Raw genomic sequence first — 12877 nt, forward strand, 5'->3', positions numbered from 1 at the left:
AACGGCCTTCTCTGTCCTTTTGAGTTTTCTCTGAGAATTTTCTACAGAGTTTACAGGTACCCACTTCATGGTCCGGGTAAAGGCAGTAAATACACTTACTGTGTGGGTCATCATGATATAATCTCAGCTTTCCACAAGAGGAACACGCTCTGAAGAGAGATTTCTTACTTGAAGACATTTTGGAAGAAACTGGAACACTTGAAGAAGAAAACTGAGCAGAGCTCAGGGAGACTCCCTTACACACGACGTGCGGTAGAAAATCTGAGGGCTTGAGCTCTGAGGAGAAGGTTCTAGAGGGCTGCTGGCGCCTGATTGGCTGCAGTTTGGACTAACATAATGACAAGGATAGGCTGCATTGGAACTTCTTTTTCCCCATGCATTCCTATGTGGAAACTCTTGGTTAGGTACCAGATGGTTATTGTATGCATTTTTTGGGTTTTTCCTTATTATGTATATATATATTTATTATATATTATTATATATTTAGCATTTATTGCTATTTTATTTACCGTGGGACTCCCACTCCGACGACGGGGAATATTCAAGCATGTGAATCTATGAAAGACACCCCAATACTGGAGAATCATTGATTTATATCACCTATCACGTGATGGTAATGTACCCACCCTCCCCTTGTAGTGACAGAAGCTATCAAGATCAAAACTTGTCAAATTTACTGTCACAACAGAAAAGGGATTAATAGAGGCGATTGAACAAAAGATTCTTGAAAACTGGCAATTCCTCTAGCCAGCATCCCATTCCATTGTTTTTAGCTTCATTATTGTTTCACAGAAAGTGAGCATACATATGAATATCAGTCCCAGGGCCACTCCAAAAGGAGAAGCCTAGGTCAAATTGATAACCCATGCCCACTCTACACAGGAACAAGAGAAGCCCTGAATACATTTTGGCTTTATTGGGGCTCATCAGTGATGTGCACCTAAGTCCCTAGGCAGAGTGGTTTCAGGGCTCACCTTTGGAAAAGGTTGAACTGTTCTTGCATATATATTAGTGATTAAACGGTACATATTACATTCTAGATGGTATTGTTCTTTCTAATAAAAAGAGGGTGGTAATATGCAATTACCAACATGATTAGAAAGGACATAACAGAATCTCTTAAGAAGTGTATGTGCAATGCATGAGTATATTTTAAACTGTTATGGTTTTTGCTGTGTGAAAATTCTATTGCTTCCCATTGGAGGACCACAGTAAAAGTGATCTAAATAGTATTTACCCTTGAGTAAAAACCAGTACACTGCAACATTAATTATTTTGCTACCCCCTGCAAATGACGAAATTAGCATAATAGCCATGACAAGATTGCGAGAAAGAAATACCTTCCTATTCTATAAAGGTTATAAAACGCAATGGTCTCTCACTCAAAGATATGAATTTCACAAGGCAGAGTCTCAGTGATGACTGAGGGAGCAGGCAGAGAGAGGAGGACTATATATGCCATTTGTTAGCCCCAAGTCTATCCTTACTAACTCCAATCTCCGAGGCCATGAGAAGTGAGAGGCAGGTAAAGAAAGTGCACTTGTCAGTTTCTGTAGGTTCCATTCTTGCCTGTTATTTACCCACAACCAAGAAGTTGACCAGGGGTAAAGGATAAGATGGTGGGTCAAACCTTTGATGCCATAAAAGTGCTGATCCCAGTGGCTTCTCTAAGCCTTAATAAATTGGCCAAAAAAGTCTATGAAAAGGAGGGTGAGTAATGTTACATAGATAGGAAAGAGCAAGAGGATAGGCAGAGGGAGAGAAACAAATGTTGGAAATAACATAGTCTGACAACAAAGATGGGAAAACATTGCAAAAGGTGAGAGACTTATGAGATACATAAAAGAAGAATGGATGGAGCTTAAGGGGATATGTGGGGAAAGAGTGCACGCAAGCTCACCTCTGGAGGGTTCCAATTTGTCACGATGTTATCAGCATCCATATGCTTCCGGAACTCGACGTGCTGGTGAAACATAAAATACAAAGTGAGAATAAATACAGATTCCAGTGGCTCTGTGCTTACTAACGTCTTCATTCCCTCATCTGGATGTAATAGGAAGATTAGTGAGGGGCATCCTCCCCACCTTCTAAGACACCTGTCCTGAAACAAGAGTGCTCTTTTAATGCACTTCAACCCTGTCCTGGCTTACCCCTAAACAGACAAAGTGGCTAGATGAAGGGATACAAGACCATTTTACCATTTTTCAACTCAAGGAGCCATATTTCGCTACTAACTGTGATTGGAACATAAAACTGTGTGAAAGGCATCTCAATCCTTCACAACAACGCAGGTCTAGACAGTATATGTCACTTAAAAACGCATCATATTGTACCATTTCTTGCAAAGTCTAGTGGGTACATCTGTAGTCCACTTTGGTTCCAAACTATTATCTTCGATTACCAGTCGGTACAGAGATTGCTTCATCACTCTTACAGTGCACCTCAGCATCTCACTTGCATCACCACCTGCTATTCGAGTACTTGCACCAAAGACACAGATAAGCCAGCGTGCTCAAGGCAACAAGGTCTGAATCTTCTTTAATCTCGGTGCCATGAACTCTGCAACAAATTGCTTATGAATCACAATCCAACTGTGCTCCAACACAATCTAATAATGATCCACATAGCACACTTCCTAACTTTGTAGTATGTGATAATGTAGATAACAGGTTGAGAAATAATACAATGAAACTGCTAACCTTTCTCTCCCTCCCCTTTTATCCGATCTGAGGAGGTACCAGACTTGGGGCAGCCCGGGACATTCCTTTTCATCTCATGCCTCTGTATAAACCCAATAGGGCAGATTTCACAATCTCTTTAGATAAAGGTAGAATTGGGTATCATTTCTTCATCCCGCTTGGCACACAGTTGGCATGTGATAAAGACAAAGGGAGAGCATGAAGAGCAGGATAAAAGGATTATATGTGGCTTTGAATTCCCAGCTTATAAGGATGTGTTTTATTGATTTTGTTGCTGCCAAGGACCAAAGTCCAATATTCCAAGATCTCACCTTACGCAGCATGGCCTCCGCTTTCTGCAGATTGAAACTTCTAGCTGAAATATAAGAATAGAGATTACAATCTGGATAACAGCAGCTTCTTAGACTTTGCACTGGTCAATGTCAACAAAGCATCTATCTTCAATTACCCCACTTTCCAGTTTATTAACCAGCGTTCGCTCTTTGCCAACCAGCAATCATGATTAAATCCCATGCTTCATGCTACCTCGGCCAGGCAGCAAGCCCAGGGCTAATGTGAATAGACAGCATGTGATCCATAGAATAATGCACTATTTATGAGCAAATCACCTACAATTATTTGTTTAATTGAGCCCGTAACAGCAGTAACAGCTCCCCAACAACATACAACTAGTTAGCTAAAGAAAACTGCCAAAAAAACTTTCAAAACCATCCACACAGTGTTAGCTGCTTCACATTATAATCCAAAAGAACACGGACCACCACCCAATAGAAGTTAACAGCTAAAAATAGTATCCCCAAATAACACCAAGACATCACCTACCAAGTGTTCGCTGATAGAAATAACATATAAAAACAATCTTTACTAGCTTCCAGAAACTATACCCTGGAGTTACCACTATTCAACACTTAGCAACCCTTACTAACTGCTAGAAACAGTACCACGATGTAGCCTATCACCAAGCAACCCTTATTAGTTTTTGCAAATATCTTATGAAATAACCCTAACGCCAAGAACATTTATTTAACTTTTGCATGCTATGCCCAACGGGGTGCTGCCAGTACAAGGTATTAAATCAAACTTGGTAGACAAACAGCATACACCCTGGAAGCAATTAAACACACCAGTAGTACATGGCGTGGACGCCACAGAGGTGCTCACCAGTACACAGCTTTAAAGCCACAGACCGTGGCATCATTATACAGCTTGGAAATCTCACGGAGTGTAGGCCCGCACATGGCATGGAAGAAGAAAAGGTTTCTTGGCTTGCATGGAAGACTAGTTCTCTGTCATAACAATCTTTGATGGCTCTAAAGTGAGACTGAGATATTTAGTATCCATGGATATCAGCAAAGGTACTATGGTGGAGAAATGAGGAGTTCCTGCATTCATATGACCAAAGGACAGAGGAACACACATCAGCATGCAGAATGCTGAAGGAGACACCGGGTGCTGAAAACGCATATCTTGAAAGTAAGGCAGCGCTCCCAGTACAATTAGAACAATAGAGCATATGCGTTGGAATCCCAAAAAGCACCTAGCAGCACATAGCCTGGAAGCTATACATGATTCCACCAGAACATATAGTACAAGAACAAGGGGTGTTGCCAGTAGACGCCATGCAAGTAATATAATAAACATATAGCACGCTCCCCAGTTGCAATAGAGCCACAACCAGCTCTTGAAATATATTTTCAGTATCCCTTTGCTATCCACATTTTTGAAAGTTGCCTTGCTGGCAAAAATCTAACTACTGGACTAGTAGTCACTAAAGGTCCAAATAGCACATTTCCTGGAAGCCAACGGGGACAAGCCCCTCCCTATACAAAACAATAAAGTCATTGAGGAGCTACTAACATGCGGTCTGGGTGTCACTTGAGACGCCCATCAACACATGATATTGAGGAATCAAGGATAAGACTGACAATACCAAGTCTGGAGGCCACAACAGCGTTCTCTAACATGCAGTCTTAACATTACAGGCAAAATCGTCAAGATTTAGTCTGAAAACCACAGGGTCAACAACAGTGCACAGAGTGACAATCACAGACGGGGCTGCAACTACAAGGTCTTAAAGCCAATAGAGAAACTATGCCGCTTGCTACCTATATACATCAAGTGTCCAGCAATACATGCCTTAATGCCATAATGCGGTTCTTGCCCAGGCAGATGGTTCAAGTCACAGGGGGTGCCTGCCAGAATGCAGAATTGTTGTCACAGGGTGTGGAAGCTTACGACCTGGAAACCAGTAGAAGAGTCTGCTTCCACGTGGCATTAAATTGTTGCAACGGGTCTGCATACTTACTTGCCACAAAGAGTTAAGGGAGAATCACGCCACAAATTGTGACACTCTCAATGCATTTGATAACACTATATAATTTTGCATGCACATTACTGGACAATCATTCTTCCATCTTTAATTTTCTCCTTGCTAGCTTGGGGAAATATATTAAATTCTGCATGTTTCATAACTGATTTGAGCTCTCGATTTTAAATTCTGCATGTTTCACATCTGATTTGATCTCTCACATCTCATGTCTACATCGCAATAGCTTATCAAAACAAGCATTTACAATGCAATGGTCTCGGCATTATGAAAGGTAGAGCTATTGGCATTGCTCATGACATTTTTTTTCATTTTTTAAAAAACATAAATAAATGGTATTGTCATTTACAATGGCATTAGAGAGTACTAGAGAGTATTCGCGGACATAGAGCCGTGCACACAGACAGAGCCACTCACACAGACATACAGACAGAGCCACTCACACAGACACACAGACAGAGCCACTCACACAGACACACACACAGACAGAGCCACTCACACAGACACACAGACAGAGCCACTCACACAGACACACAGACAGGGCCACTCACACAGACAGAGCCACTCACACACACAGAGCCACTCACACACACAGACAGAGCCACTCACACACACAGACAGAGCCACTCACACACACAGACCGAGCCACTCACACACACAGACAGAGCCACTCACACACAGACAGAGCCACTCACACACACAGACAGAGCCACAGACAGGGCCACTCACACAGACAGACAGAGCCACTCACACACACAGACAGAGCCACTCACACACACAGACAGAGCCACTCACACACACAGACAGAGCCACTCACACACACAGACAGAGCCACTCACACACACAGACAGAGCCACTCACACACACACAGACGGAGCCACAGACAGGGCCACTCGCACAGACAGAGCCAAAAAAAAAAAAAAAAAAAAAAAAAGGAGTACGCAGTGAAACAAGCAAAATAAAAATAATTTTAACAAAGTTTGTTCTCTGCGTACCAAGAACAGGCATAAATGAACAAGTAGGGGTGGACAGGCCACCTTCTCTTTCTTGCGTCCAGGCCCCTTGCTGCTCTGTAGCGCCTCTGCTTTGGCCATATCGTGTATCTGCTTAGGTTCTGTACCCTGTGATGAAACTCACCATCCCATCAGGAGTGTCCCCAGCCTGCTGTGGGACCACAACTTCTATCATTTTTTGGGAATTTTCACCAAAGGTTTCTGTAGTTAGAACCAAAACTAGGCCATGCGGATGTGGTTCCCAAAAAGCAGGCTCTGGGACCCTTTGCACTAACTACAAAACATCTACAGTTATGTCTCTGCGATGTAGATAGCATTGTGCAAGGGGATGGTGTGTGGGCTGCGCACTTCATGACTGCACGTTTAGGTGGATTAATATTTTCTGCTCACTTTTATTGCATGTATGCTTATTGGGGCAGGAGTTTATACAGTTACTTTCACATGAATAGACAGAACTTTCTCATAGTTTCGCTGCAAATGCACCATGTAAGGACACAGGACTTTAGGTTCAAATCAGTTTTACAATCACTACATAAACATCGGAATCGAAATTGGCTGTGCGATATTTCCTTGCTAGGACTCTGAAACAGTATTAAATGCTAGAATCTCACTGCACAAGGGTACATCATTATGTGTATGCTGTTGGCTGCGAGTGCAAAATTTAAGGAGCAGGACTTCACAAACAAAGTACCCCACTGCTTGTGCTCATAGTGTAAAGCAGACAAACGAATGTAATCCAAATTACGTGCACCACTCAGCAGTCTTTCATTAAGACGTGGTAAATCTCTCTGTGCATAAAAATGCGCAAAGCATTAAATGTCAGCAAACGCCGAACGGCGTACATAACAAATAATCCAACAGCCCAGAGGAATTCTCCAGCACCCAACCCAGCCACACACACACGCCCAAGTATTTACTCACCGCTCTTGGGTTTAGTTTCCCCCGCGAGCCCGGTCGAGCCGGCCCTGGGCTGGGCTTTGCTGATGGTGCTGCGGTCCATGTCGGCTGCGCCGGCTGGGCTCAGCGGCATGGACGGGGGTGCCGGAGGGGGGAGCGGAACACGGGAGGTGCTGGAGGACACCGAGGCTCATGGCGTTTGGGCACTGCGGGAGGGACCACACCTCAACATCATGGAGACATCCTCAGGGGCTGCCGAAGCCAAACAATAGACAAACATGCTGCCTTCCGTGAAGCCGGCCAGGAACAGAGCAGTCATCGGCGCGCGGCGGAGACGCTGGTGCCGTGAGCGCTACCAAATCCGTGCGTGGATGGAGGCGAGCTGGGAGTGAGAGTGCAGGGAAGTGGGAGGTTACAGGGCAGATTGCGCGCAGGACAAGAAGCACCGAGAGGGAGCCTGCCGGAGCATGGAGCTACGGACTGGGAGGACGGGTGAGAGCGAAAGGGAGTAGGGAGGTGGGAGTCTGCAGGGGTTGAGAGGGAGGCTGCAAGGTGACTGAAGAGGCGACCTCACAGGGGACGGGTTGGGGAAAAATGGCCGACTCAAGCTTTGGATATTTTTCGGACTTGGGGGCGTGGTTTTGCTGTTCTGAGTGACGGATGACGTCACTGTCTAAAGAACAGCAAAAATGACGCCCCCAAATCCGAAAAAGACGGGGCTTGTTTGGAATGACTCACTTCTCTTCCAATGGCTGGCCTCTGTTTAGGAAGCCAGCCAATCGAAGCGAACGGAGCTGAGAGGCGGGTCTAAACTGCCCTACTACACAGCATAAGATCTCTTTACATCCGGTTTTGCCTTCGGCAAAACCGGATATACCTCGACCTAAAAAGAGCACAAGGGTAATCAACGAATTATTATGTCAACGAAAACCTAGGACATATGGAGAAATGCAATAGCCATTGGAGAAAGGAGTTCCACGGGCAAGATGACAATAGACAGGCCTGAGCTCTTTTGGAGAAGAGTAGAAGAGAAGCTGAATGGGTAGCACGTGCTGTTCAGATCACTGCACTATACACCTCAATAACACTCAAACAAATACAAGCACACAGGAACACGTTACAAACTGTGTTTTTCTGGGAAAATGTCCTGACAGCAAACAGTCTAAAAGGCCAAGGAGAAAAGTAAAAGAACAGAGGCACTATTCATGTAAAACCGGAAATGACCAGATTTAGACCTGAGGAGAGGGGATGCGTTTTATGTTCTATGGACAGAGCGGAAGGGATAGAAAGGCATCTTCTTCACAGGAACAGAGAATACACGATAAGAACATGCAGGTTTTTACGTGTCCACTTACTCCAACTCCGGATACAAACAGTGCTTACAGTTTAACAAACTAACCTAAAATAAATCCCTCTGATATATTGGCTTGCAATTGGTATTGGTTTATAAAGCTGAACAGTCTTTCACAGTGCTTGCTCCCTAAAAGCAGGATATGCAGAGGAGGTGGCAAGTGAAGTAGTAGAGAGTGACAGCAGCTACTCATGCTGTACTGGGTCCATTACCAGAGTTCATAATGACTGAGTTTACAGCTCGAATCAACGATATGCCATTTTCTGCAGAGAGCAAGGCCAACCCAGCCTTCCATCCTTCGGAGGTCAGTAAACGATGAATATATTCAATATCTCACAGATGGTGCATTACATGTTGTCATGTCAGGTCACTAGGCGAGGAAAAATAAATCGTAGATTGCCTTACACATCTGGCAAGTATTTGCAGGATATCATCATGAACACAAAGTTCGCCCGAATGCTCGGCTCACAAGCGTCATTGCTGAGCATACATCACTATGCATGTCAAATATGACAACTTCCATGGATATTCATAATGCACATTAACAAATGTAACGAATAAAAAAATAAAAGCTAAAAGCATTCTTAAACCGACGAGCTTTATCCATGAAACTCTCCATTTTGAGACCGAATCTAGCTAACAATTAAAATAGTTGCCTCAGGTGGACAAAAGCAATTACGTAGCAATTCTAATCCATTAAAAATATTGTCCATACATTTGTAACCCCCTTGCTTACTATATACCTTTCCACATAAGAGCCTTTAATGACTCCCCTAGGCGATTTTCAATGATGTGGGTGTTGTAAATCTAATTGTATTCCATCCTTGTACAGGGGTAATGATCATCATTTGATGTTGATATCGACAGTGTAATTTCTATGCAGTGCTGTGTGGCATCATCTGGGTCTTGTCCTTGCTATACAAAACGCAAATAAATAAATAGTAGGTGTAGGAACTGGTGGAGGTTTGTCTTGTGTAAGGAAGTATCAGACCCTCCCACAGCACAATACTGGGGATGCTTGGCTGGTGTAGGAGACGGTTGCAGCCATGGGTGCGAAGTACTGGCGCCACTATATATGGTGCAAAAAATGGTGGGACCCATTAAGGTAAAGTAAACGAGGAGCAGTGTCTGGTATGATGAAATGTGCTAGGTAAGATGTTACAGTAGTGGGGGAGCTCTCTATCACATAAAAAACTGTGCAGTCTTGTAGGGCTGTGGTATTGGAGCGCTGGGTCTGCTGTAAAGATTTGTGGGACCTAATGTGGAATATGACTGTGAGGCCTGTGCCTAGAATAATTGGCCCTATAGGGTTGTAGATCTGGGAAAGCTATGCATTCTGTAAGAACTTGTGGGATCCACTGGAGTGCAATAGTGGGGCAGCTGAGTCTGATATAAATAAGTGTACATCCATTGGTGCTGAAGTACTGTTAGAGCTCTGTCTCGTGAAAGGCAGAGTAAAACTCTCTAGGATGTGTTACTGAGCTCTGCCTCTTGTAAAGTAGAGTATGTTAAGATCCAGGTAAGCGCTTAACAAAGGAAACGCGATTCGATGATGAGGAAGACATTTTTTTTTGCACATGGAACAGAGTATAACTGGTAGAAATAGAGAAGTAACACAACAAAACACCAGTCAGCATTCATCCAATTCCCAGCTGACAATATCCACTCCATCTAGATTTTAGCATTTACCATCATTCTACATTCCACACCCCCTTACTCATGCATCATCATCCACTCAACAAACCCACATTTCAAGCCAATACCACAGAGTGAGACACATGGGGTGAACTGCTGTGAAGCAATGATGTTGTAAAGAACGGGTGAGATGCATCAGGTGCAATAACAAGGGAGCAATGTCTGTTGTAAGGGATGGTCCTGCTCAAGGGTGTGCATTTCGCTGTAATACGTTGGGCGCTTTGACTGGTCTAAGGGACTCTGAGATCTATGTAAGCTGCAGTACAATGGGAGCTATGGCCTGTGTAAGGGAGTGTGGAACTCACGAGGCTGCAGCACCTGAAGAACTTTGGCTGGTTTAAGGAAGTGTGGGACCAATGAAAATGTAGTACTAGGGAGATACATCTGGTGTAAGTAAATCTGGACCTATGAAAATGCAGTACCAGGGAGCAGTATCTGGGGTAAGGGAGTTTGGAAACCATGAATATGTAGTGCTGGGGAGAAACACCTGGTGTAACGAAGTGTGGAACTCATGAAGATGCAGTACTGTGGAGCTCTGTTTCTGTAAGGAAGTGTGGGTTCCATAATATTGCAGTGCTGTGGAACCAAAACAAGGCAAGCGAAGAGGAGAGTGTGGGTCATCACTATGAGCCGTTAACAATGTCATTGTGTAGATGTGTGTTGTGTTGCTTACTTATTGTATTGTTCCTTTAATCATACACATTCTTGTTATGTCATTACTGAATGTGGAATGTTATACATGTCATGTTGATGTGCATCCTTTGTAAGAGTCAGTTATTCCTTGATGCTGATCTTGCTGGATTACTTGTACTGTGCTCTTCGATTGAATAAAGCATCAACCCAATTTCCTTGAATTTATCTTCATTTCACTGGCGACGAGGATTCGAAGAGCAGAACCTACGCGGGATACTTACTGCAACCTGATTTTAACATTTTTTTTTGTTTTACCTCTATGGACTGGAAAGGACGTTAAAGAACTCTGATGACAATTACCTACCTTGGTAAATATACCAACTATTTATTGACTAATTACTTTTGGATTAATCTTAAGGTGCTTGAGCATATTTTATAGCGCTGTTCATTTTGAAACTGCATGCGTTTTTAAATACCGAGCTATTGCGAGCAAAAACAAAGGATTTACATTAACTCCTTCATTGTTGGATTTTAACTATGAATCCTAATGGAAATGAAATTTTGGCGTGACTAATTGTAAATTAAGGAGAGAAGCGCTTTACCGTTGTTGCTATTAGCGCGTCACAGCTCGCACCACAGCTCGCTCCAAAGCTCGCACCATATTCAAAAGTAAACATTTCGCCTTCTGTTTCATCTTCAAACTTGGCGTACTGACGTTCCACCTTGACGCCCCGACGTTCCGCTTTGAATGCTGGGTAATTGCGTGTGACGTAACACGTTGTGGCGGCCATTTTGGTTAAACCTGAAGTCACAGACACCTTCGTAAAGACTCGGAGTAAAGATTTAACAATCTACATCAGCGCATTACCATCTTTGAAGAATCGGAGGGAAGATTAAACAATTTTCAACAGCGGGTTACCATTAACGGTGATTTGCACACCTTCTCCACCGCCATCAGCGGGTTACCATCAACGGTGATTCGCACACCTTCTCCAACTTCATCAGCGCGTTACCATCAACGGTGACTCGCACACCTTTCTTTATTTCTCTATATAATTATTTATTTTACGGTATTCAGTACAGTGATGATTTAATTTAGTGTGACACTATTTAACAGGTATAAGCACATTATAAGTTTTTGTAATAGCGACAATATTTAAAGTACTTAATCCAGCATTACTTCACATTTTTGATTTTAAATTATTGTGGTATTAGGTTTTCTAATTTACGATGACTCAACCTAATTACAACATTAGCCCTCCTCAGGCATTTCTGGTAGTGAACCACCACTTAAGTGGTTGGAATGGAAGCCTTATTTCTGTAACTATATAGATGCATTAGATGAGGATGGAAAAATGTCTCATGCTCGAAAAAAGAGACTTCTTCATTCTTTAGGTCCTGTTGGACTAAAGGTATATGAAACTATGACTAAACCCTCTTTTCCAGGTGATTTGAATGTTTATATGTTAGCGCTTTTACATTTAGACACTTACTCTGCTCCTAAAGTGTGTATTGGCGTAACAAGATTCAAATTTTTTTCAAGAAAACAGACTAAAGATGAGAACATTGATCATTTTCTTGCTGACCTTAAAAAATTATCATTAGACTGTAAATTTGGTGTACTACAAGAAGAATTAATTAGAGACCAAATTGTTATGCATTCTTACAATGCTTCTATACAGGATAGGTTATGGATTAATGGGGATTCTCCTTTAGATGATATTCTTGCTATTGCACGCAAAGCAGAAATGTCTGGCAGGTACGCTAACGTTATAAAGAATGATAATAGTGCACTGACTAATGAAGTGGTTGGCAAGGTGAATGCTACTGAAAAAAAGAGGTTTAGTTATAACTCTAGACAATCTTTTGGTTCTAACAACAAATCCTTTTCAACTAAACATCCTCAATCTTCCTCGAATTTTAAACCTAAGTGTTACAGATGCAACAGTTTGGAACATTTAGCTGATTTCAAAGGATGTCCTGGCCTGAAAGCTAAATGTTCTAGTTGTGGTTTGAAAGGCCATTTGACAAAAGCATGTAACAGGAAAAAGAAGAGTAAAGTAAATTTTGTAAATGACATTGATGAGGAAGAAAATTTTGAGAACGACATAGAAGATAATTTGGTAATGAATGTTCATGATAAGTTAGTTTTAAGAATAAGAGATGAGGACATGGTTAACAAACCTATTTGTACAATGAGTATTGGTGGAGTAGTTGTCAAAATCTATGCTGATTCGGGCTCACCTTATACCATTGTTAATGA

General features: G+C 42.6%; 1 protein-coding gene across 2 annotated transcripts in view; it reads right to left on the reverse strand.

The window, feature by feature from the left end:
• The window catches only part of LOC147679626 (SEC14-like protein 2), a 501045-nt gene that overhangs the window by 394860 nt on the left and 93308 nt on the right, over positions 1-12877 (reverse strand). Inside the window, exons 3-4 of one of the 2 annotated variants that reach the window (XM_086943203.1) lie at positions 3011-3054; positions 1901-1963 (exon numbers count right to left, since the gene is read on the reverse strand). The exons of the other annotated variant lie outside the window; for it this stretch is intronic. Coding sequence (XP_086799329.1) covers positions 1901-1963; positions 3011-3054 — 107 coding nt within the window. The remainder of the gene's footprint in view (positions 1-1900; positions 1964-3010; positions 3055-12877) is intronic. 2 annotated transcript variants of the gene reach the window in all.

Source organism: Lissotriton vulgaris, chromosome 11 (genome assembly GCF_964263255.1).
Source record: "Lissotriton vulgaris chromosome 11, aLisVul1.2, whole genome shotgun sequence".
NCBI lineage: Eukaryota > Metazoa > Chordata > Amphibia > Caudata > Salamandridae > Lissotriton > Lissotriton vulgaris.